The sequence below is a fragment of the Alligator mississippiensis genome, chromosome 1 (genome assembly GCF_030867095.1).
Source record: "Alligator mississippiensis isolate rAllMis1 chromosome 1, rAllMis1, whole genome shotgun sequence".
NCBI classification, from domain to species: domain Eukaryota; kingdom Metazoa; phylum Chordata; order Crocodylia; family Alligatoridae; genus Alligator; species Alligator mississippiensis.
Genome location: NC_081824.1, coordinates 294,284,171 through 294,310,590, shown reverse-complemented (window position 1 = coordinate 294,310,590; position 26,420 = coordinate 294,284,171). Strand labels below are relative to the sequence as shown.

The 26,420-nt window shown below is 44.8% G+C and overlaps 1 protein-coding gene across 6 annotated transcripts in view; it reads left to right on the top strand.

The window, feature by feature from the left end:
• SETD4 (SET domain containing 4) overlaps window positions 1–25,767 on the top strand; it is a 35,275-nt gene extending 9,508 nt beyond the window's left edge. For 2 of the 6 annotated variants that reach the window (XM_019476381.2, XM_006271332.4), the window contains exons 7-11: window positions 1,498–1,672; window positions 2,348–2,429; window positions 2,830–2,910; window positions 5,099–5,222; window positions 7,871–25,767. In XM_019476381.2, coding sequence (XP_019331926.2) covers window positions 1,498–1,672; window positions 2,348–2,429; window positions 2,830–2,910; window positions 5,099–5,222; window positions 7,871–8,005 — 597 coding nt within the window. In that variant the 3' untranslated portion in view covers window positions 8,006–25,767. The other 4 variants (XR_009459085.1, XM_019476382.2, XM_059720729.1 and 1 more) reach the window with 4 other exon arrangements.
• The last annotated feature ends 653 nt before the right edge of the window (window positions 25,768–26,420 follow it).

The following is a 26,420-nucleotide window of genomic DNA, read 5'->3' as shown; positions in this document are numbered from 1 at the left end:
CACTGAGTTGAGAACACAGGGTTTCACTGAGAGGTCGTACCTGGATTAAAACTGTAGCTGCGTATGCATGAGCCACGGAAACATACCGTGTTACTTGGAGTGTTACAATAAGTAAGATTTTTATGAGTCAAATAGGAATACATTCTCCCTCCCATGGTACCTTTACCTCAGTACACCACTATGTTGGTGCACATGAAACATCCGCAAGTCCCAGGTAGAGGATTGCCTTCAGTATAAGCACTGTGTTGGCCTGTTGTAAGCAGCCCTACACTGCCCTCTCTCAAGGCTCAGCAAAACAGGTATGCCAAGGGCATGGTTTCTGGAATGACTAGTACTTCTGGGTGCAGACCAACCTAAGGGGAGTCCTCAGAAGGATGTTATACACAAGAGCAAACTCTGGCAGGTCTAATTCATCGCAGGGGTCAAACTGGCTCGTGTAACTGCATGGAATCATGGCAGGACATCAGTAAGAGCCATCTTTGACTCTGTGTCCCCTGAGTGGGCGTTTTTTTGCTCTGCTTCTTGGATATGGTATGTGATTTGTAATTCTGGATCTTCAAGTGGCAGTGGTGGCTAGGAGTGCCTTTCACCAACTCCATCTGATGAGAAGGCTGACCCTTTCAGATCTGATCTGACCACCATCAGCCATGCCTTTGTAATCTTGAGGGTAGACTATTGCAATGCACTCTATGTGGGGCTGCCCTTGAAAACCATCTGGTGACTGCAGCTGGTGTAGAATGCTGTAGACCTCCTGATGGGAGTGGGTCACCAGGAACGCATAACTCCAGTCTTCTAGTGTCTGCATTAGCTCCCAGTAGCCTTTTGGGCATAAGAACTGCTTCTGAATTATACATCCCTAAACAGCCTGTAACCTACATACCGAGGGGACTGCCTTCTCCCCTATACCCCATCATGATCCCTAAGCCAGCCAAGAGCAATTTCCTGCAAGTACTATTGGTACACCAAGTTTTCTTGGGAAAAACACATGGGAGGTGATTTCCCATAGCTGCTTATCTCTTGAACTCCCTCCCTCTTGAAGCCCATCAGAGCCTGAACCTGGGCATCTTTCCAAAGGACTGCAAGACCTTACTGTTTAGACAGTCATTTAGAAACCAAAACTAGGCCAAAAATTAGTTAGTGGGTCTCTGCTTTGTTTTGATTTGTTATTTTGCTAGGTGGCCTTTTAAGTTATTCTGTCCCCTTTGTTGTAAGCCACCCTGACCCTTGTTGGGAAGGATGGCATATAAATTGCATAAATAAATAAATAAATAATTTGAGGAGATCTTTCATCTGAGCCCAGCTGGCCTGAAAATAGGCCCTGGGTGTAACAAAGAAAACTCTAATTTTCAATATCAGTTTGCATTGAATGCTAGATGTTTATACCCTTTTATTATGGTACAGTAAAAACAATGAATATTGCTAGTCTTTAGTATTCTAGATGTGGTATTTCTTTTTCTCCCTGACATTAACCCAAATGTCTTTTTTTCTTTCTCAAAGGTGAAAGGTACCTTTAATGAGCAGACGAGATGTTATGAAATTAGAATGGATTCACACTGCAGAAAATATAAAGAAGTGTTTATCTGTTATGGACCTCATGATAATCAGCGACTCCTGCTAGAATATGGATTTATTGCCATTGATAACCCACATAGTAGTGTTTATGTCTCAACAGGTTGGGCTATAGACTAATCTTAGACTTAGGAAATGGAATACTACAGAATGGGGAGCTTAGTTTATTGGCGCTCTATCTTTTCATTTGGAAGGTCTGGGCTAATGTAAATAAGGAGCAGTTAGGAAGCATAAATGGTTCCATTCCACTAGCCTGTGGCCAGTATGAACACTGTAGTTATTTTTAGCAGCATAATAATGTATATGCAAAAATAAAGTAGAATACTGTATTGATTTCATTTTTGCCATTTTGACCACCATCTAATAGAGATTTTTAATGGAAAGTGTTTTTTTTCTCTCCTAAATTACTTTCACTTTTCTGGAATTGTATTTTCATTTAACATTTAGCATTGCAATTGTGTTTTCATTTAGCATTGCAATTAAGGTTGAAATCCTGCCTGCTTTGAAGTTTTGCTGTTGACATCAGTTAAGCCAGGATACCACTTTAAGAACTCAGTTGGTGGCTGGGTGCTCCTTTGAGATGTGAAACACTTGCAATTTGTAGTCAAGTCAAATCTCTATTAAAGCTCTTCAGAGCATGGCAGTGGCTTGTCTTTACATAATGTTCTGTTGGGAAATTATTTATTACTATAGTATGATAAAACACTTAGAAATCAAGTTGGTTGTTTTCCCTGTTAATTGTTTATTGAAACACTTTTAAATATATATATTTTTGCAGATACTCTTCTTAAATGTGTCTTTCCAGGGGACAAGAAGAGGAATACAAAACTTTCCATTCTAAAGGATCATAGCCTTTTGGAGTAAGTATTGGTATGTGTGCATGTTAAAGTTCAGTTTCTTTGCTGAAATAAAGATTACTGCTTTTTTTCTAACTTCAAGAAAATGAGTTGGTTAGATACATATGCATCATCTTTTTTGATTTTGGCAAAACATTTAAGTGGATAAAAGACAAATGAAACTTAAAAATCAGAGTCAGGGTTCAGCAGAAGGCAGTGGGACCACCTAGTCTTCTGGCTGTGGGAATCAGCAGGGAAAAGGAACAGTTCTTCTGCCCCTTGCCAGCTATATATGGAGATAAGAGGATCCTGCCACTGGGCAAAAGTCTGGCTGTTACTGCTTTGCAATGTGATAAGTCTGTAAAGGGCACACAACTATAACCATTGCTTATGTGTTCTTCCTTTGGTTAATTTGCATTTTTAGAAACTTGACGTTTGGATGGGATGGGCCATCTTGGAGACTGCTCACAGCTCTCAAGCTGTTGTGTCTTGGAGCAGATGAATTGTAAGTTTCAAATAAACACTCACAGAAGGCCATCATTGTTTAGAAAATCTATGGATCCCAGTATCGTTTTGCCTGTGCCCTTCCAAACTCACTGCAAAGTATAGGGGTTATTGTGTGGTTCCTTTCCCTATAAAATGGACTGGGGATAATTCATCATATAAATATCATCATGGAATCATAGAAAACGAGGGTTGGAAGGGACCTTAGGAGGTCATCTAGTCCAACCCCCTGCTCAAAGCAGAACAATCTCCAACTAGATCATCCCAGCTAAGGCTTTTTCTAGCCGGGTCTTAAAAATGTCCAAGGATGGAGATTCCACCACCTCCTGGGCAACCTGTTCCAGCACTTTACTACCCTCCTAGTGAGAGAGTTTTTCCTAATATCTAGGGATGCACCAATAAAGATTTTCTTGGCTGATACCCATGTCCAGTTATTAACCAGCCATATCGGCTGATACTGATCTGATAGCTTATTGACAGGAATACAGCCTGGCAGCTTGGAGAGCAGTGTCTGGCTGGTAAGTTTGTGGGGAGGCGGTGGGGAGGGAAGGGGCATAGGGAGGCAGATTGAGGCCCCAACAGTGAGCGGGGGAGTGGGTCAGAGTCAGGAGCAGGCGCTGCCCAGCTGGACTGGGACACAGGATGGAGCTGCAGAGGGGTGGGGGGAGGGGGAAGCAGCTTCCTGCTGCTATGCCCACCCCTGGTAGAGGCGTGGGAGCCTTGTGCCCCCTGGATTTTTGTGCAGAGTGAGAGTGGGCTGCCTGCTGCTGGCTTGGGGCCAGGAGCTGCGTAGGCCTCTTCCTGGTGGGGGCTGGGTCAGGGCTTTGCTCGGGGCAGGCAGGGGTGGGGTGGGTGGTGGCATTGGAAGGAGGGCTACGGGGTGGGCTACAGCCACCTGGGTATTTCCTTTAGCCCCTCCCCTCAGTGCTGCCACTGCCTATCGCACCCCCACCCACCCTGACTGCAGCTCACACCCAGCCCCCCCATGGGGAACAGGCAAACTGCAGCCCCTGGCCCTGAGCCCGCAGTGAGCAGCCCATCCTCAGCCTGTACACAAATCCGGGGGGCACATCCCCCCCATGCCTCTCCCAGAGGTGTTCGCAGTGGCATGGAGCTGGCCCCCTTCCCGCCCTCCCCCCCACTCCTCTCCCATGCCCCCAGGACGAATCGTCTGTGGCTCTGTCCCACTCCCTGCCCCAGCTAGGCAGCACCTGCCCCTGCCCCACTCCCTCCCTCACTGCGGGGGCCTCGATCTGTCCCCCCGCTACATCCCTTCCCTCCCCCACACTCTTTGCTCCCCACAGACTTACCAGCTGGATGCTGCTCTCCATGCTGCCAGGCTACATTCCTGGCCACATGCATGCTGTGGCTGTGCACATACATGCAGCATTTATCAGTAACATTATCGGCTACACTGGCCAAAAATGGCCAATTGCCAATAATGTTAATTTTTCTTTTATCAGTGCCAATCAGATATACAACTAATATATCGGTCAACCTCTACTAATATTAACCTAAACTTCCCTTGCTGCAACCTCAGACCATTGCTCTTTATTGTCTTGATTGCACAAACAACTATGGTGGCTGGCTTTGTAAATTTGTAAACAATAAGTATTCTGTTGTCCTACTCTCCCTGCTCCAAGAACTGGTTCTTACTTTAATGTTGGGTGTTTTGCAGCCTGTTAGTTTGACTGGTCCCATGAACTGTGTCCCCACATTGATTTCTCTGAAGAGAATATTTAGGGACTACTGTTGACATTTCTAGATCCAATTTATTGCTGAAGTTCAAGGGTTCAAGTCCAGTGACATCAGTGCTGTGCACTTAATCCTAGCAATGGATTTGGGGTTCAGAATCTGATATTGATTGAAAATGACTAAATGAGTTGTACCCTGTATAAAATATGCCTTTAAATATCCATTTCATTTTAATTTTACTCCCCATTTTTGCTGAGGATCCAGCTTGCCATGACATGGAGAGCCATCAATCCAACATACCACTAAATGTCTGTATGTTCTACTCACATTCTCCAGCTGTGTCCATCAACATGTATCTGAGTGCTAAAGGACTGTTTTTATGTGTGCTATATTTGATCTTCTATTATCTGGGTTCTTTTTTCCCTGGCTGTTTAGTTTATTGTCCAGATGAGGAATGCAACAAATGACCACCTGTTCAAATATTTTGGTTTTAGTACTTGCTGGAAGAGAGTGCTATTCGGTGATGTGATTTCATCTGGAAATGAAGCGAAGGCTTTGAAACTAGCAACAAAAATATGTTTTTCTTTAACAGAGGAGACACAGCATGTCCTTCATCAGGTAACTTGCTTAGAAGAAGGCAGTGGTCCAGATTTTCCTCTCAGTTTCCCATGCATAAATTGGTAGTAGCACTGCTAAACTGAGTTGGATTTAAGTTGCAGTTTGGTTACAGGCAGCAGTATGATAATATAATTACCAGATCATTTGTCAGGCATTAGCTAATTACTGCTTATCTAATAGAAAGAGGGTGTCATTCTCTTTTCATTGCCAGTGGGGCTCATGCATAATATATTCCAGATTTACATCACTATAATGGAGATCAAAATTTGGTTCAATTAGAGTGCCTGAAACAACTGGATCTTTTGAGATCTTAACCTTTGGGAGCAGGGGAGGATTGACACTCTTTGGGAGTTAAATGCAAAATGGATTTTAAATTGATGGGAAGGATATTTAAAAACATAAAGGGGCTCAGGGATGTAAGTGGACTTTACGTTAGGCGCACCTGGAAATTAGTATAAGGTGGCAAAAAAAAGTGAGCATTGAATTAATTGGAGTGAATCTGGACTGACACTTTTGTAACTGAGATCACAGAATTGCTCATCATTTGAAATTCCTTTTTTTTAAACATGCAGCAATATTATTGGGAGGGTGCATGGGTGTGTGAACGTGTGTGCACACGTAGGCATGCACATATATATGTATATATATAGTAAAACTGCATATATATATAGTAAAATCAAATGACTGCCCTGCTTAAATGACTATAAAGAAAAAGGGCAATGAAATGACAAGGAAAATAAGCATATGCATGTGGTAAAAGTAGTTCATAGCCCTCATAGTGCAGGTACAATATCTCAAGCCTACAGTTGTTGAACTGGAAGAGCAAGGGGCAAGGAACTGTTTGTAAACATGACTTACAGGGACATTTGAGAGTGTGAGTACCCCAGCCCTGACTTCCTTGACCTTCCTATTTGGAAATTACCTTATTCCCCTCATATAACGCACCCCCAAATATAAACACACCCTATTTTTAGAGGGTCCTAAGAAGGAAAAAAATCTTATTTTGAAGTACAGATATCTGTATGGAGACTCACTTGTAGGTGTGAAGGTGGTGAATATAATGAGATGCTTTAGATGGACTTCTGGGGAAGAGCCTTTGGTCATAGTACATGTTGGTACTGGCAACCTCTGGACATAGAATATAAAGGGGAGAGGTCCTGGAAATGAAATTTCTACAGCTAAGTAGGTGGAATTCTTAGATCCCAGGCCTCAGTGATAGTTTTCCCTGCAATGCTTCTAGTTCCAGACATAGATCCAATTAAGCAAAGGGATCTTCTGGGTTTCCATGTCTGTTTGAGAAGATAGTACAGACCAGAGGAAATTTTAGTTTCTTTGGCTTTTGGGTACATTTTGGAAAAGCAAGACACAAACTGAAGCGGGTAGCTGAACCTTATACCAAATGGAACCTTTCTTGTTATGGAAAATAACAAGGTATGTGTTTAACTGAAGTGTGAGTCAGACAGAGACAGCTGTCTGTGATGCTGGGAACAGAGAAGTACCTTCACAGCCAATCATGGAGAGGCTGGAAACAACAGCTAGAACAACTAGGACAGGGAAAGGATAGAAGCACAGAGACAGAGTCTGTAAAATCAGCAGTATGTCAGATCAAAGAGTTAAATAAAAACAGATTCCCAGTCAGGAATAACATCTGAAATGTGTGTTTATAAGTGCAAGAAGTTCATAAGTAGAAACAGATGATTTAGAATGCTGAACTGTGGACAAGGACTTGGAAATAATAGGCATTACAGAAACAGAGTAGAATAATGTAGTGGGATGTTGTAATGACTCTTACAAACTGTAGTGGAATGACTGGCTAGGTTGAACGGGTGCGATAGGGTAGTACTGTTACTAAAGGATTCCATAGTGTCCAGTGAGAGTGGAGAGTACCACACAGTGGAATCTGCACGGGTCTAAATTCCAAGCTGTAAGAATGTGAATATAAAAATGTAGGTCAAGAAAAGAAAATGTGTTCAAAAGTTTGAGAGCGCACAAAAGTGCAGCAGTCTAGTAAAATGCTAATAATGGGGGACTTCAGAAATACAGGTCCAGGTAGACACTGTTGAAAAGGCCTAAAGAGATAAAGTGATAAGTTCTTGTTTCTTAACACTGCCATCTTAAATCACTGTTTTTTTCATTAGCAAATTCTAGATCAAAGAGGAGGGGAGGCCATTGCCACAGCCTTATTCAGTACACAAGATCTAATTAAAAAAGTAGCTCTACCACTAAGGAAAGGTGACCGCAACACAATTTAGCTCACTACCTCAGATTTATGTCAGTGGTGATCTACTGTTCGTCTGCTTACAGGAGGAATCTTAAGCATCTTTCACAAAGTTCTTGGTGTGGTTGCTGTTGAACTAGATGGGCCTTAGGGTCTGATTCAGTAAGGCACTGACTTGAAATAAGTACATTTGTTCCCTAACCTAGTCTTAGCCTTTGTTTTCTGTCTGTGTTATGGATTTTGTGTGAACACTGTTTCACTTTGCTGCTAACTCTGTTGTCTTGGTAAGACAAAATGTACAGTATGTTCATGATGCAAAATTTTACCTCTGGCACAAATTAACTTGTGAGAAGCATCTCTTCATGTACACACCCTGTTAATCATCTTATTCTTTGAAATAAAACCTTCTCACTTATTTTACATATTTCAGATTTCTCATTTGAAAAAGGATAACGTAAACCTTGAAGCCCAGCTGGCTTTGATAAAGGGACTGCGCCTGGAAGACCTAAGGATCTTGCAAAAGTCAGCAGAGATTCTGTCCAACTTGAATGCTACAGCCACTTGACTGCTTGAGAAAGTTGTTCATGTCTGTTACGACTCAGTGGATCTCGCTGGCCAGGAGCTACAGGCCTGCCTGACTCAGACACCATAAATGACCAGTAACTGCAAAATAATAATGTTAAATTATGGTGAAAATGGGTCCAGCTTTGTTTACATATATTCATACCAGATATGGGAAGATATTCTGTACTGGATCACCCAAGAAATACATCATGGAACAGGAGTCGGCAACATATGGCCTGTGGGCTAGATCTGGCCTACAGAATCTTTGGACCCAGCTGGCTGATGTGGGGCTTCAGTAACATTCAGTGGTCAGGAGCACTGGCTATAGGCTCTGCGCCTGTGCTGTTGTGGGGACCAGCAGTGGCAGCTGCAGAGTCCTAGCGCCTGTCTTCCTCCAATTTGGAGTGGGTCATTTTGGCCCTTAGTCAGAAAAGTTTGCCTACTTCTGGCATAGATAATGCAGCTGAAGGGAAAGGGGGACAAACTTATCTTTCTGTCTCTGAGTCATTCAGATTCGGGAGGATCAGTGTTTGGAACTTTCTACTGCCTATGGACTGTATGGGAGCCCAGTATCTCTCTCTGGGCCCTCCAGCTTACTAATGACCTCTTTAATTTTCCTGTCATGCCTTGATCTTACTTATAAGTTTAGGAAACTGCCATATCTAGTCTTCATCCTCTCAGGTACTGATACTGGCTCCTGCACACTTATGTAGGCATCCTTTTTGTCTCTCCTGTTAAGGGGTGCCTGCTTGAATCCTCCCACAATAGAGGTGACTAGCAGGACCTCTCACACTCCACAGTTTTACCACTCTTGTATGGTCCCAGTGAGTCTTTCTTATTTTCATATTCCCCCTTAGACACTCCATGAAGGATCAGTCCATTGGTTCCCTGGGAGCTCTGCAATTTCTCTCAGCCCTACAGGGGTGTGTCCTTAGGTTGAAGGAGCTGTCTGTTCCTCCCATAGGCAACGCTGTGCTCAAAGTCCATGAGCCCCACATTTAAAGCAATGTCCATGGGTGGAGGGGACCTCTATCTCTGGGGTTGTCCTGACCTCTCTGTGGGCCTTACTTTCTGTTGGACTGAGTCCTTGGTCAACCTTCCCCAGCTTCCTTAAGTGTTCCCTTCTAACCGTGTCCTGATCCACTGAAAAATCTTCAGCAAGCTACACCACTTCTTCCAGTATTATGAGGCAGTGTCTCCTCACCCAGTCTCTACCCCCAGTCTCTAAATCCCACAGTATTTGTTCTAATACTGTCTTCTCCACTACTTCCTTGGCTGTTCCTACATCTAGGTGATGTCCATAGGGTCTAACTCTGTGCTTGGGGTTAGTGAAGCATCTGGTCTTTCTAGTCTCTAAATTGCTGGCATTGTGACTCTTGCTATGCCTCTTTAACATAGTACAACCTGTTTGACTATTTCATAGTTGTGAACCTCCTCTTATGTCAGGACCTCATAGGCTTGGCCTTCACTTATTAAGAGTGTGCCTGATCATAGTTGGGGGTTGGACTAGATGACCTTTTGAGGTCCCTTCCAACCCCGATTTTCTATGATTTTATGGTGTCCATGATTCCTTATCCCACCCTGTTCCCTCAGCTGTCCTTTCAATGGCTTCCTGGTAGGTCTCTGGCCCTCACCTGTCATTTTTTCTACTTTGATGTTGTAATTCTTTCATGAGTCTTTTTCCCACCCCTGCAATGAAGAGGTTAACTACTAGCTTGTGTTGGTGCATTGCCAAACTTACTGAACTTCCTTTCTTGTAGCCCTGCAGTTTACAGCCCATAGCACTGCAACTTACTGCCTTGTGGCATGCACTTGCCCTCTTCTAAGTAACATGATTAGGGCTGCTGTTACATTCCCACATTGCTTTGGAGCAGTGGATGGAACTGTATTGCTATTCTATGGGTCAGTCCTGCTTGACCATCATGGCAGGCTCCCTTGTCCGGAAAGACTCATCATAGTAGCATGTGTAGGAACTTGTGCCTCTTATATTTACTTGTGAAGAATGTTAGAATAGGTCCCAGGATGTTAATGGCTTTTGATAGTCTCCCTTCATTGTGGGAGAATCCACTTATCCTCAGCTTCCTTGGTTAATGAAACCTTTTATCAGTCACTTAGACTATAGAAAGGTATGATGTAACTATCACCTAAGCAGCTGCAGGATGATACAGGAGCATGCATTTAGAGGACTGACAGGGCAGTGACGTGGTTTCACGTCAAGGATAGAACACCACCAGTTGTTATGCTTGTGAACTATTTTGAGAGAGCCTCACTGAGTGTTGGGAGGCTAACATGCAGAGATTTTCAGAATTTCACAAGCAGCCTGAGAGAAGCTGCCTTCAAAAGGGCAGGGCTGCCTTCTGCTCCCACTTGGAGGCTAGTCCCTGTCCTCAAGGGGCACATCTCTACAAGTGGGAATGTGCATTTCCCTGGGGTTGTGCCACTGCTAGTTGTCCCCGGGGAACACCCCTGCATGCTTGCGTGGCAAATTGCCCCAGGTGGGGCAAGGGGAGGCTAGGGCCAGCACCTGGTTTGGCCTCAGCAGCTTGACCTGGGGTCCTGGGTGTCTTCTGGGGCTGCAGCGGCAGCAGTCCAGGCACACAGAGCTTGGCTGGCAACTGGAGCATGGCTCTGGTTGGCCATGCTCTGGTTTTGGGCAGTGCACGCTGTAGCCATGTGTGGTGCCCTGCTTTTCTTTGGCAATATATATTTTTGACACTGGGATTTCCTGGTGTCGAAAAACCCCACTGTGCTGCAAATTAGCAGCACAGTGAATGCATGCACATGTGGCTTGTGGCACTGCAGGCAGGTTTGTGGCACTGCAAATCGCACATGCACGCTTGTGGGACATGCCCATGAGGACTAACTTTTGTGTTTTAACTTGCATCTGACTGAACCTGAGTTTAGAACACTTTCTTCATGTCTTGTGTATCGAATCTGTGGAGTGGTTTATAGATTTTTATATATTTATGACATTTTTACAGATGTTTTTATATGGAAGGATCTTGGTTCTTCATTACATTATTAGTCACAATTCAACAAAAGCATTTATTTAAAAATGTAAACAAAAATGAATTGTATATAAATATGTGGAAGTAGAAACAATTGCAAACTCTGTCATGTAAAAAAAACAGTACTTAAAAGCAGTGCAAGAGTATAAACTTATCAAGAACATGGAGTTTATCAAAGAGTGGAAGTGAGTGCATGTTTTGGCCTTGCAGCTCTAATTGCTAGATTCCAGCCACAGGTGGCATGGACAGAGGTAGGGACACACACACATACACATATCCAAGAAGTAGGGACACACACGTACAGACACACGCCCTAAACAGTATCAAACAGTCATGGTTTTTGGCTGGCTGCTTGTTATACTGCACTTCTATATTCATGGCAAACTTCAATGGAGCCATGTTCGCGGCCCTACTCAGCGCTGAGCGGGACCCTGTGCTCTGCCCTGCAGCTAATGGGTTAAGAAAATTGAGCTCTTCCTGTGCACTAAATGTTTTCCTTAACAATAAATGGTCTCTCCAGAAGGAGAACACTCCATGATGTCTTGCAGAGGAGCCATGGACACTTACATTTGCCTAAGACAGTTGTTCTGAATGTTTTTAGACTTCATAATTTTTGTGAAATGAACAGCACCTTATTTAAAAAATGAATTTATTTATTACAGTTCTTATTTACTTCCTTGCAAAAAGGTTGGGCAATGGGGGAGGGGCAGGAGTAGAAGAGTAGCAGCTGGAGAGGGTGAGGGTCTGCACTTAATCGCCTTGCACTGCACCATATCCATAAAAGAATTTCATGGCACCCAGATTGAGAATCAGTTGCCTAGTGGTTAAAGCAGTCAGCTACTAGGGGCCTGGCTACTAGGTCTTCTTCGGCATAAGGGGACTCAAACCCATGTCTACTAAAAGAGTGTCCCTACTAGATTAGAGTAGGGGTGCTTAACCTCCAACCCGCAGACCAGATCTGGCCCCTGGTGTCATGTCATTCAGTAGGGCTTCCCATAGGGGAACAGTGGTGGCATTGATTGGTGCTCCTCTGCTGCCAAATTTTTGGACCTGAGGAGTCCCATGGGCCAGATTTCATTTCCTTGCATGCTAAATTGGGCATGAAGGGCAGCATGGAGTCTAATCCCAGTATATGAGGCCAGGTGGAGGCAGCATGGAGTCTGATCCTGGTGCATGAGGTCAGGCAGGATCAGCATGGAGTGCCAGGGCCCAAAGCTAGCATATGGGACCCTATCTTTGGGTGGGGGTGGTGTAGGCCCTATCTGCGTGTACAGGGGCTAGCCAAAGCCATATGGGGCCTGATCTGGATGTTTGGGGTTCAATCCAGCCTTCAGACCAGCTCTATGCCCCTCTTCAGGCCAGTGGGGCCAAAAGGTTGAGCTCCACTGGGCTGGAGGACTCCCATGGAAGTTGTGCTATTGTGTAGTCAAGAATGCAAGATTTATGAGGCCAGAGAGAGATTAAGCAATAGGGAATATATCTCTAAGGGTGAGAGCAGTTTCCTGCACTGGGTGAGCCCTGGATTCTGGTCCATATTCTTTATGTTTTAGCTAATGTTTCTGTAATCTGAAGCTGACTTCTTCAGTGAAAAGGGATGCATCGTTCTGCACATCTGCTTGCTCTAGGTGTTTAGCATAGATGGCAAACTTCAGTGATAGCAATATATTTATGACTTTTTTCCTTCTATCATCAATGTAGGAGTAATTTAGCTTGAGGAATCTAGATTCCATTTTGGCTGGTTAGTCAACAGACCCATTAACAAAGTCCCCCCTGTGTGCCATCAGTTACATCTGTGCAGTCACAGTCAAGTATATGGGTCTGCACAGATGTAAAAGGGAGCACACACTTTATTGCAGGTATAAGAAGTGAAGTCAGAAGAAACCCTACTTGATTTTCAGATCCCCAGGTTAGTTTGTAGGGCTGGCACTTTTGGAAGGGGAGATAGGGAGGGACGTATTTTTAGGCAGTTGGGTTAATGCAATCTGGAGTCACTGAAAAATGATAAGCATAAAACTGTAAGCTGCCATCTTTACTGAGTCACTTTTCACAGTATAATTCTACTTTAAAGTGAATAACATATGGATTTCTTTCCTTTGATCTCTTCCAGAGAGTAGCTTCTAATTTCCAGATTTCTTCAGTTGTAACATGTAGAAATCATTTATCATTGCTTAGTGCTTTTAGAGCTGACTGTTCAGGACAATATCAGGTAATCTCAACTCCTGAGGCCTATTAATAAAAGTTTTTAAATATGCTATGAAAACATTTTCAAGATGATACTCTCTAAGGAAGAGCATTTAAATGATAGCTCAGGGGAGATCTTGACCCTCAGAAGACTCCCTGAGAATATAATATGTTTTTGAAGAAGATCTCTACCACAATGTGAATTTGAAGTGATTGTAAGCTCTCTCTCTGAGGGAAACGATAAACAGTTGGGTGGTAGGAGAGGCTGGCAAAAAACCTGTCTGGTTTATTTCATTACACACAAATCTTGAACTACGTTTATGCAAATGTGGCCTCATTTTCACATGCGGTAGGGCCAATATTTGGTTTTTCAGAAAAAATCCTGTGAAATGTATACTGTTTTATGGTTTCAATGCAAAGCCAGGAGAATCTTGGCAGTTTTGGAAGGACTTTTACTATAAAGTTAAAATTGTATTAATTTTCAAAATGAAAAGCCAAACTTGGATTATGTGAATCCAAACAAACTGGTTATGTCTACATAAGATGCTACATTGCCATAGCAACATGCTGTGGTGACATAGCAACAGCAGGTACAAACCGTGATGCTAATGCTAGGTTGCCGTAGTGATGAGCTACCTCTCTATAGCGAATCACTATGGGAACGCAGCTGCTAAAAATAACCGTGCACCACTGGGATGGCGGCACATAGTTTAGTACTTCCTAAAACAAGTATACACCCACCGAAATGGAAAGAAACAATCACATAGTTCCAATAATTTTTAACTTGTATAATCTTGAGGACATCTAAATCCTAGAACTCAGTTTTACACTTCTTAATGTGTAAGTAGCGATTTAATGCAAAATACACATTCTTGTATTTGTGTTTGGCTGCTACCATACTACCTTGGTACAAACCCAAAGATGTTACCAAAACAACTTTATTGACTGACTTAAATAAAACTAGTGCAATTTCAATAATGCCCACTAGATGAAGCTAGTGTACTGCTGCAAAGAGAGAAAATTACAGTGTATCTACATATCATTATTACCCTACCTCTTACATTTTTTTAATGGGGAAGAAGGCCCTCTTTTCAGCAGGCAATGTCTGTGATTTGATTTTCATAGTTTAGGAAACGGCACTCCATTGCTATTAGGATAAAATTACAAAGTTATATCCTACTCCTTTGCATTTAGAGTAAGACATAGCAAAGTTTCTTGAAAGAATGTTATTCCTCGCTGCATTCTTCCATCTTCTTTTGGTCTGTCTTTTGTAGTAGCCCCTCTGAGTCTCCTTTCTTAGATATTCCAATGCAAGACACCAACTCTTGGCCCAGTTTATCTTTCTTAACATTATTTAGCCTCATTCATTAAGGTGCAATTGAGAGCTGTCCACTTAAATTGTCTCCGCATATTAGGGGCCTGATTCTCTTCTTATCTATACCAGTTTCAGACTGATGTAGTTTTATTGATATCACTGGGATGATTTCCCGCTTGCTGGGGTTGACAAGCAGAGAAACTGGGAGCTTGCATCTCACTGAAAACTCAGTGTTCTCTTTCGTTCTCATAAAAAGTTGCAGGTATAACCAGTGCCGTGGCAAATTTGGTGCCCAGGGCAAAGCCTGTAGAGGCAGCCCTCCCTCACCTCACGCACAGATCTGTGGGGCATACGCCTTCCCCACGCTTGCCTGGGAGTGCACACAGCAACAGGAGCCACGCTCCCCCCATCCCTGTGCCCCCCAAATAAGCCGCTCATGGCTCCATTCCGTGCCCTGCCCCGGGTGGGCAGCGCCTATTGGCACCCCTTTGTTTCGGCACCTGGGGCAGTCACCTCGCTTGCCCCAACTTTGCTATAGCACTGGGTGTAATTCCATGCATTCATGCTGAAGCTGAGCAGTATGGAGTAGTCACAAGTCTGTTGGAACCAGTAAGAATTAATTACAGGTGCTTAGTACCTTTCAGGATACAGTCCTTTTTTCCTGGGCCCACCCTCCCTCCTCCAGATACAGTTAAAAACCACAAGATACTTGGCACCTACCCTGATTGGCATCAAAGGCAGAGCCTGAACTGAAGCCTGTGAGACTGACTAATAATATCTCTGTCCCAGGCTTTTGCTGGCATGAATGAGAGTCCTAGGGCTTGTCTTTATTTTTGCTATGTCAGTGTTATGCTGTTTTACATCTGTTGACTTCAGTAGAATTAAGGCTTGCCTTGCTGAGATCAGACTTAGCCCTTAATCTTTGTTCTTAAGCAAAGTGTATGCAAGATAGTGTCGCTTTAAACCACAGATATTGCTCATATTTAAACAAAAAAAAATATCCATTTGTACTGGGCCCACTTCAGTTGTAATATAATTCCAGTTCTCACAGCAAAAAAATTAAAAAAAAAAAACTTTGTCAAATTAGCTCATAACTAAGACTCTACTTCTCTGCTTCCAGATATGACCAACGTCCTCCAAAGCAGCATTTTTTTCCACAGGTTCAGTTTTTATTTTCATGTTTTCACTGGTTACCAAAAGAGAGAAGCAAGCTACAATCATAGCTGCAAGCTTTGTATTCAGGTACTGTGGATTGAAACTGGTATAAAACCCTTCATGTTAACATCAGTATAACTGAGATTAGAGTAATTTTACAAGACTTGGCTATATCAACATAACATGTTCCTTATTTGTAAAATTAACATTTCTTTCATTCTAATTTTCTGGTGTTGATGGTTGTCCTTTTGAGTCACACTTGATACTTTAATGCAAATTATGAAGGATAAGAAAATAAGCTTTTTTTAATAGCTTTGTTTAAAATCTTAACAGAGCAGGGCATGAAAGAGGGATGATTTATGTCAATGATAAATCACACCTATTTTCAAAAGCACTAGTAGTCAGCCTGTAGTGGAATGTTCTTTTTTTTTATGTGGATTGTGCTGTCAGTGTTAAAATGTATTTTTTTAAATAAGAACTTGATTAATGGACAGATTTTCCATTGATTTTAATGGTAGATCTTAATAATTTTAGTAATTAAAAAAAGACCTGCTTTCGCCTTGTAATTTCCCCACAGATATTATAATATAAGGGCTTGACTCTATGCGCCTTTACCACAGGAAGAGTTTGAGGCATAACTTGAAATGTGGGTGCCATGGGCAGCACTGGGGAGAGGTGGTGGGTGGGATGGAGGGAAGTGATGAAGGGAATGCTGTGGATATTGTGCATCTGAACTTCAGTTAAGTCTTTTGACAAGGTCCCACATAACCTTTTCATAAATAGGAGAAATGTGGTCTGGACAGAACTACTGTAAGGCGGATAGATAACTGGCTCAATAGCCCTCAGCAAAGGGTAATTATTAACAGGTCCATGTCAGGATGGCAGGAGGCTTTGAGTGGAGTCGAACAGGGATCTGTCCTGGTGCTGTTCAGTGTATTTATTAATGATTTGAATGCTGGCATAGAAAGCTTCTTGAGCAAGTTTGTGGACAACACAAAATGGAAGGATTGTGAATGTGTTGGAGGATGCAAGTGTAATTCAGAAGGATCTCAACAGATTGGAAAGCTGGGCTGGAGTTAACAGAAAGAAGTTCAGTGCACACAAATGCAAGGTGCTCCATCTCAGGAAAATTAACCAAAAACACGAAGGTAAAATAGTGATACCTAGTTGGATGGCAGCACTTTGCCTGGCAGTCTTGGTAGATCTCAGACTCAATAGGAGTCTGCAGTGTGATTCATAGATTCATAGATGTTAGGGTCGGAAGGGACCTCAATAGATCATCGAGTCCTACCCCCTGCATAAGCAGGAAAGAGTGCTGGGTCTAGATGACCCCAGCTAGATACTCATCTAACCTCCTCTTGAAGACCCCCAAGGTAGGGGAGAGCACCACCTCCCTTGGGAGCCTGTTCCAGACCTTGGCCACTCGAACTGTGAAGAAGTTCTTCCTAATGTCCAATCTAAATCTGCTCTCTGCTAGCTTGTGGCCATTGTTTCTTGTAACCCCCGGGGGCGCCATGGTGAATAAATACTCACCAATTCCCTTCTGTGCCCCCGTGATGAACTTATAGGCAGCCACAAGGTCGCCTCTCAACCTTCTCTTGCGGAGGCTGAAAAGGTCCAGTTTCTCTAGTCTCTCGTCGTAGGGCTTGGTCTGCAGGCCCTTAATCATACGAGTGGCCCTTCTCTGGACCCTCTCCAGGTTATCTGCATCCTTCTTGAAGTGTGGCGCCCAGAATTGCACACAGTACTCCAACTGCCGTCTGACCAGCGCCCGATAGAGGGGAAGTATCACCTCCTTGGACCTATTTGTCATGCATCTGCTGATGCACGATAAAGTGCCATTGGCTTTTTTGATGGCTTCGTCACACTGCTGACTCATGTTCATCTTGGAGTCCACTAGGACTCCAAGATCCCTTTCCACCTCTGTGCCACCCAGCAGGTCATTTCCTAGGCTGTAGGTGTGCTGGACATTTTTCCTCCCTAGGTGCAGCACTTTGCATTTCTCCTTGTTGAACTGCATCCTGTTGTTTTCTGCCCACTTGTCCAACCTGTCCAGGTCTGCCTGCAGCTGTTCCCTGCCCTCCGGTGTGTCCACTTCTCCCCATAGCTTTGTGTCATCTGCAAACTTGGACAGAGTACATTTCACTCCCTCGTCCAAGTCACTGATGAAGACATTAAAGAGTATCGGTCCAAGGACCGAGCTCTGCGGGACCCCACTGCCCACACCCTTCCAGGTCGAAACCGACCCATCTACCACGACTCTCTGGGTGCAACCCTCCAGCCAATTTGCCACCCACTGGACTGTGTAGTCATCCAATTCACAGCCTCTTAACTTGTTCACCAGTATGGGGTGGGATACCGTATCGAAGGCCTTCCTGAAGTCTAAATATACAACATCCACCCCTCCTTCTGTGTCCAGGTGTTTCGTAACCTGGTCATAAAAAGAGATTAGATTGGTCAGGCACGATCTGCCTGCCACGAACCCGTGCTGGTTTCCCCTCAGCATAATTTGTCCTGCCAGGCTCTCACAAATGTGAGCCTTGATAATTTTTTCAAGGACTTTGCCAAGGATGGAGGTGAGACTGACTGGCCTGTAGTTGCCCGGGTCCTCCTTCCTCCCCTTCTTGAAAATGGGGACCACGTTGGCCCTTTTCCAGTCCTCCGGGACTTGGCCCGTGCGCCACGAGCGTTCAAATATTCCCGCCAGTGGCTCTGCAATGATGTCGGCCAGCGCCTTCAGCACCCTCGGATGGAGCTCATCCGGGCCTGCCGACCGTGTGATGCAGCTTCACAGAAGTTGTGTGTGGTTTTGTGATGCATCAATAGAAGTATTAGGTACAAGACATGGGAGGTAAAAGTGCCCCTCTACTCAGCACTAGTTAGGTCTCATCTGGAGTATTGTGTGCAGTTCTGGGCTCCACATTGTAAAAAGGATGTGGAGAAGTTAGAGAGGGTCCAGAGGCAGGCAACAAAGATAATAAAGGGCTTGGGAGGCAAGTTATATGAGGAGAGGCTGAAGGAGCTCAGCACTGTCAATTCGTGGAACTTAAGAGGGGACATGCCAACAGTCTTCAAATACTTGAAGGACTGCCATAAAGAAGAGGAAAGGCACCTTCTATTGCTGAAGAGAGGAGGGCATGGACCAATGGCTTGAGGTTGCAGAAAAGTAAGTTTAGGTTAGATATCAGGAAAAACTTCTTCACAATTAGAACATTGAGGCAGTGGAATAGACTGCCTAGGGAAGTTGTGGCCTCTCCTTCATTGGAGGTGTTCAAGAAAAGGTTGGACAACCACTGGTTGGGGATGATCTAGGCATAGCTATATCTATGTTCTACCATGGGTATTTCCTGTGCTTCTGGCCTTTGCTGGTTGCCCCTCCCCACCTTTCTGCTATGTGTCATGGTGTTTTTAAGCCTTCCTCAGAGACATTGGATGTTGGCTACAGCAAGGCTGGGGACTGTGACGGAAGTGTGCCAGTGCTCCTGCTAGGACCAAAGCCAGAGGTTCCTGGCTAGAGGATTTTTCCCTTCTGCTCAGAGTCAGGCCAATTGCCATACTTGAGGTCAGGAAGAAGTTTTACCCCATGGTCAAATTGGTATGGACTGTGAGGGTTTTTGCCTTTCTTTGTTGTGGGAGGCATGACCCTCTACTTAGGACCTCTTGAATATATATTGACAACCTTTTATAGAAGCAATACATTGGCTGTCATGGTTCCCCTGCTTTACCTGTGGCAGGTTAGGGCATTATGTTTATGTTGTGTCAGCATTGATGATAGCCTTATGTAGAGTTTAGATTACAGATTGTATAGGATGGTTTGATTAGGGATGATCTTGCCTCAGGCAGGGGGTTGGACTAGATGACCTTTGGAAGTCCCTTCCAGGCCTACTTCTCTGTGACTGTATGGGCAAACAAGCATGGACGTTTGAGGTATCACAAACCACACACATCACACATGCACCCTTTTGCTGTGCTGTTAATTTGCAATGCCGTGGGTTTTTTTGACACCAAGAGATCCAAATGTCAAAAAAAACCACCACTGAAAAAAGATATGATGCATGCAACAGCAGCATGCGAAGCCAGAAAGGGAGCCTAGCCAGCCAGAGCCACACTCTGGCTGCTGGCCAGGCTGTAAGCAGCTGGATCACTGCAGCTGCTGCCCTGGGAGGCCCCCAGGAGCCCAGATAAGGCTGCTAGGACCAGCACAGGTGCTGGCCTCAGCCTCCCCTGCCCCACCCAGGACAATTTGCCCTGCACCAACCCCACTTACAGGGGTGTGCATTATGGTAAAAAGCAGTGCAAATTTGTGCCACTGCTATTTTTTGCTGCAGCAACCTCATGCCCCTTCATATGGGGACATGCCTTCTGAGTCTGTGATCTCTCAGAGCAGAGGTTATCACAATTGTAGCATGGTGCTAGCTGCTGCCACCTCAGTGTAAACTCTGAACACCAGTGGCAGCAGTGTGGGTTCCTTGTGGACTCCCTTTTCAGTGTCTGCTCTAATGAGTGCCTGGGGCTAGTGCCCCAGTCATCCTCCCTAGGTTCGCTTCTGAGAAGAGTGCCTTGTCATGTGAGTTGAAGCCAAATTGTACTCTCAGTTCTGCCATTGGGAAACTAGATCAGCTTCACCAAAAGTGGAAGTGGCCCTGGCTTGTCTATAGAAACCTTGTTTATACTAGAAAAATCACCTGGTACTGACAGGAGGCATCAGGAATAGGTGCAGTTGAACTGGCTCTTTGGTTCATTTTTATCTAACTATACGAGCTAAATTTCCAGCATCATTGTCAACAATGCATCACTTTTCTAGAAAGAACATTTTTTTAAACATTTCTCTTCACAAAAGAAAATGTTCTAATCAGTAAAAATTCTACAGAAAACTCAGAAATAAACAAAAGTGAAACAGAAGGAAAACGCTCTGCCCACATTTTCTCTACTCAGGTTCTAAGCTTTGAGTCTAAGTAAATGGCAAGGTATAAATGTGAAATGGCCAATAAAAAAAAAGCTGTGATAGTTATTTGGATAGTTATGAAAACCATCTGGATCAGCAGCTGTTGTAATTGTACTTTCACTGTTTGAAAGGCTAATACATTTAAACAGAAAGACTGAGATGCAAGGAACTACAAGAGCTACACCGTTTAGTGTTAAATGGTAAGGTTTGCTCATCTCCTGGGTTGTAGGGTGCCTGCACGACAACAGCTAGCATTGTCACAATAAATGGACTGGTAGTTACATCCCGGCTGCAGCAGGGGAGATCTCCGTCAACCGCACCGTGCCAGGCTGTGAGAACCAGATGCGCCCTGATATCGTTATCATGAACGAAGAGGCCAAGAAGGTTGTGATCATGGACGTGGCCATCCCCTTTGAGAACTGGCATAAAGCCTTCACCAATGCCAGGGCTTGCAAGCAGAAGTACACCCCACTGGCCGACATCCTAAGGGGCCGTGGCTACGATGTGATGATTGACACGCTCATCATGGGAATGCTTGGAGTCTGGGACCCCAGCAACGAGAGTGTCCAGCATGCCTGCCGCTATGCCATGCTGATGCGCTGCCTCCTGGTGTCTGACACAATCTGCTGGTCCTGTGACATCTATGTGGAGCACATCATGGGCCACTGCCAGTACAATAACCCCGTCAGATTAACTGCCACCAGACTGGACCCAGAGGGGACCACCTGAATCCCGCTCTGCACCTGATGGACTTCACTTTGAGAAGAATCTTCAGCAACGGACCACCATGCTCCACCCGAAGAGGACCCTATATGGACTGAGATGAGACTCTATATGGACTGAGAAACTTTCTTCAACTTCTTCCTCCACCATTGTGGACCATTGTACGGGTTTGTGTGTATCTATCTTCTTTCTCTCTCAGCATCACAAACCCCCTCCCTCCCCTTTCCCCATGCCCAGGTTTAGTTGGCTAACATTGTATTTTCTGTAACCTAGTTGCATTCCGTTCTTCACCCCCATCCTTCTTATGTTAGTCTCTCGCTCGGGTAATCTGTATTTCCCTACTGGCTTTGTCATCTTTTTGGGTTCATAACTGTTAACATCTACTAATAGAATTCAGTCTGTTCTTAAGACTTGCAAGACTCCCAGCTCTGACACTGAATTACTGCATGACTCTGGTGAATGGAGTTAGGTATCTAAATACCTTTGAGGATCTGGGATTTGGTATCTGTGGGCACGTCTACACAAGACAGTCAATGTGCAGTAGCCTAATAACACTGCGCCATAGTGTGCCAGGCAAAAACCGTGTTAATATGCTACTGTGCAGTAGTATTAGGCTACTGTGCACTGCAGTATGCCTGTGTGAATAGGGAAGTATTTGAATTTGGCCGATTCATAGGACAGTGATTCAATTCAGAGATTCGGATCGCTGTCCTGAATTGATTCAGCCAAATCAGCTTTGGAAGATTTGGCACTGATTCAGAGAGATTCAGTGATTTGAATTGGCCGGGGAGAGGCAGGAACAGCCAGGCGGCTGCAGGTTCTTCCACGACTCTTCCAGCTGTGCCTATCTCTCTCCAGGCTTGGGGAGCCATGGGAGAAGCCCGCATGTCTGCCCTGCCTGGCCCCATCCCCTGCCCGGCCCCAGCCTAATCCCAGCACTTAAAAAAAAAAGCCCTGCACTCGCTGGTTGCTGGAGTGGTCATTAGGCAGAGCCCCCCCACACAACATGGGGCAGTGGGGGGCAGCAGGGATTCCTCCCCGCTTGGTACCCGTGTGGCAGCTGCCCCATGTGCGAGTGAAGCATGGCTTGGCAGGGCTCTGTGCGCTGCCTGGGATCTGGGGTCACTGGGGCTGTGTGCTGCTGGGTTCTGCCTGACTGCTGGAGCTTCTGCAGCTCCCAGACAGTGCATGGTGCCCTGCTGAGGCATGCTGCACCCATGCAATGTGACAGCTGCCGCATGGGTGCCAAGTGTGGGGGGGGTGATCCCCACTGCCCCACACTGTGTGGGGGGACTCTGTCATGCATGCCCAGAGGCCCCAATCACCGCTCCTGCAGCTGGTGACTGTGGAGCTTTAAAAAAAAAAAAGTCCTATACTCATCAGCTGCAGGATCGGCAATTGGGGCCTCTGGGTGCTTGTGGCGGAGCCCCCACAGGCCGTGGGGAATGACCCCCCACCACTTGGCACCCACGCAGCAGCTGTTGCATTGTGCAGGTGCAGTGTGGCTTGGCAGGGCTGGGAGCTGGGGCCACTAGGGTTGAGCACTGCCAGGCTCCAGCTGAATGCCGGAGCCGCCCCATTTCCCAGGCAGCGTGCAGCGTCCTGCTGAGCAGCTGCTGCGTGGGTGCCAAGTGGGGTGGGGGAGATTGGGGCCTCAGAGGCCCCAGTTGCCGCTGCCAGAGCCGGTGAGTATGGGGCTTTTTTTTTTTAAGTGCCCTGCTGCTGCTTGCCCAGCTGGTGCAGGGGTGGCAGCAGGGCGTAGCCCCCACTCCCAGAGCTGCCGTGCCTGCATCAATGTTGGGAGCAGAGGCTCTGCCCTGCCACCGCTTATCAGCCAGCATGGCCGGTGCAAGTTCTGGGCGCGGCAGCATTGGGAGCAGTGGTTATGTACTGCTACCACTTGCCCCCTCCCATATGGAGCAAGCCGTGCCTGCATCCTGCCCCCTCCACTCTGGCTGGGCAAGCAGCAGCAGGGAAGAAACCCCACTCCCAGTGCTGCTGCACTGCATCCTGGACTCTCCCACTCCCCTCCCCGAGTAACACCCCACCCATCCCTGCTGGGCAGCTTGTCCAACCCCCAGGCCGAATCCTTCCCTCCCCCATGCCCATTCCTTCCCCCTTCCCCCAACCCCAACAGACTTATCAGCTGGAGGCAGCTGTCAGCTGCCTGTTTTCCAAAGTTTTTCTGAATCAATTCAGATGCTTCAAATCAATTTGGATCTTTTACTTGGTCTCCCAGTTTGATTCGGATTTGGAGTTTCGGTCCCCATACCGGGCCGAATCTTCTCCGTATCAAATCAGCTACTGAAGCTTTACACAGCCCTACTATGCAGTAAGTGTCACTAAAAACTATGTGCCGGTGCTACTGCGTGGTGACTGTAGTTACCATGCATTTAGTTAGTACAGTAAAATCTCTGTTGTCTGGCATCTCTGGGGTAAGGGGATTGCTGGTTATGTAAAAACTCCAGTTATCTGAAATAACCCAGCAGGGTTTTCAGATAACATGGAGCAGGGGGGAGGGGGTGGAGGCCACATGCAGAGTGGCAGCAGCTCAGGGTGGTGGGTGGTGGCAGTGATGGCAGCATGCAAACTTTCCCCTGGGCCGCCCCCCCCCCCCCACACACACACATTTGGCTGACAGAGCACAGGGTGGCAGGTGGCGGTGGCTGCATGTGGAGTGGTGGTAGCATGGGGTGGTGGCGGTGGCCGCTGTGTGCAAGCTTTCCCCTGCCCGCCTCCTGCATCTGATCGTCTGGCTGGAAACTCCAGTTAATAGAGTTGATGAAGTACCAGATAACAGAGATTTTACTGTACTTCATTAAGCAAGTACTAAACTAAATGCTCAGTAACTACTGCACATTAATGAATGTGCAGACATGCTCTCTGTGCCTTGGTTCCCCCTCTTTAAAACAGAGATCAGAATACTTACTCTCCCACAATGGGGTTGTGAGGAAAACTACATTAAAGGTTGCAGGCACATGACACTTTCACACTGGTGTATTTCACATTGGTTTTGTTTCTGTCAGGATCTGGAGTGAACATACAAGCAGCATACTCCAGAGTATCAGTTTATAGGCTGCTAGTACAGTTCCTAGCTAGTTGGTAGGAGGGTAGCAGACAGTAGCTTTAGCAAAGCTGTCCTAGGATAGTTAGTTGAAACTGCCTAAAGTTGTAGATGTACTGCACACCCAGTGGTTACTGGTGTATAGTTAGTATAGATTTTTCATAGGAAAACTTTACATTGGAATAAATGACTTACACCAGAATAAGGCTATATTCTGTGTGTTCACTCAAACTTTCTACTGGTCTAAAGGCAGATAACAAATATGTTGTGTTCAGACCCAAAAACTGTGAGGGCCAAATAAGCACTGTAGGTAGATAGGGAAATGAAGTTCCCTAAACATGGCAATTCTTTGCTGTGCAAACTTCCAAACAAAGTTTTAATCCTTTGGTGTTTTGATCCTTGATTCATGAGCCTTTTTGCCAAACCTGGAGGTTCCCCATGTAGGGTAAACATTTTAAAATAAATGCTGTTGTACTATAATTATTATCAATTATGTGTTACAGCCTGAAAGAATATTAAGAGCTCGTGACAGAGAGATCGCTGGTACCCTCTACATACACTTTGACCACTGTAATTTTAAGGAATCATTTTCTCCATGTGAGCACTTACATTGTAAAGAATGATGTGGAACAGAGGCATTAAACATCTCTTCCTTTGTTTATAACTAGAAATATATATCTGACTGCATTAAAGAACATGAAAACGAGTTTTGTCTTCTTTTCCTACTACTGTCAAACAAACTTCACCTTGGCGCTCAGCATCACATGGCATTTGTCACTGGCAGGAAACATAAACTTTACCTTGTGAATATATAACTTACAGTCACTTCATAGGAAGAACAAAATCCTTTCATCATGTTCAGTTTTCTTCACTGTTTTATTTCACTTAAAACATCACTTTGTACCAAATGGTTTTTGTCAGTAGTAATTGGCAAATGCTGGAGGCAGTTTTCAAGGCTGTCTGAATGGAAAATCTCAAAGTGGTTGTCTGCATTGAAAGAAAATATTACATCTGATCTTTTTTATGATATTCACAGACATGATGTATGTCTGCATTCTTGAGTTTGAAGAATTCTAGTGGTTTTTTTAACTGTGAGGAAGTAACACTTCACTATTATTTTGCAGCATTGTCTGAGAAATAACCGCAATACACAATAATGTGCTTTTTTTTTTTTAACACTTTGCGAAGGTCCATTTTTACTATCCATTTATTGTGGTTTTACATGTTGGCAAGCTGTAATACTCTGAATGATAACTTTGTATATTGCCTTTCATCTACATTTGTGTTTAGACATATATTTCTTCCAATGTGTTTCCTGTGAATAATGAGTTTGACTCAAAGACTGCCTTGCAATAAATCACTTTTCCCTTAATGCAGTTGTACAAATATATTATTGCTCTTGTCACCTCTGCCTCTGTGCTTTTTGGTGATAATGACAAAGGATAGATAGCACATTAGATTGATACTGCAATATACATTCTTAGGGCTAGATTCTCTGTCGCAGAAGGAGGAACTATGGGTAACAGATCTGATTCCAGCTCCCTGGTTCTTCGTTCCAGTGCCAGACCCAATGTAATTCAAAGCTGTCACCAGACAGTGTTAAGTCATGGCATTGGCATATCACCTTCTTCTTACCTACAGATAGGGCAAAGGCATGAATGCTCAAGAGTCCATCCAGGGTGTACAGTAACCCTGGTCTTGTTTTTTTTTTTTGACAAAGACAGCCTCCATATGAAGGAATTGGCTGAGCCATTGGTTATCCTTTTTGAGAATTTGTGGAGGTCAGGTGGGGTCTGGTATGATTGGAAAAGGGCAAATATAGTGTCCATCTTTAAGAAAGGGGAAAAAGAGTATCTAGGGAATTACAGACCTCAATACCTAGAAAGATCATGGAGCAGGTCCTCAAGGAATCTATTGTGAAGCACCAAGAGCAAGGCATGCATGACCAACCTGTTTTCTTTCTACGATAAGGTGACAGGTTCTGTGGATTGGGGATGTGATATACCTTGACATTAAAAAATCTTT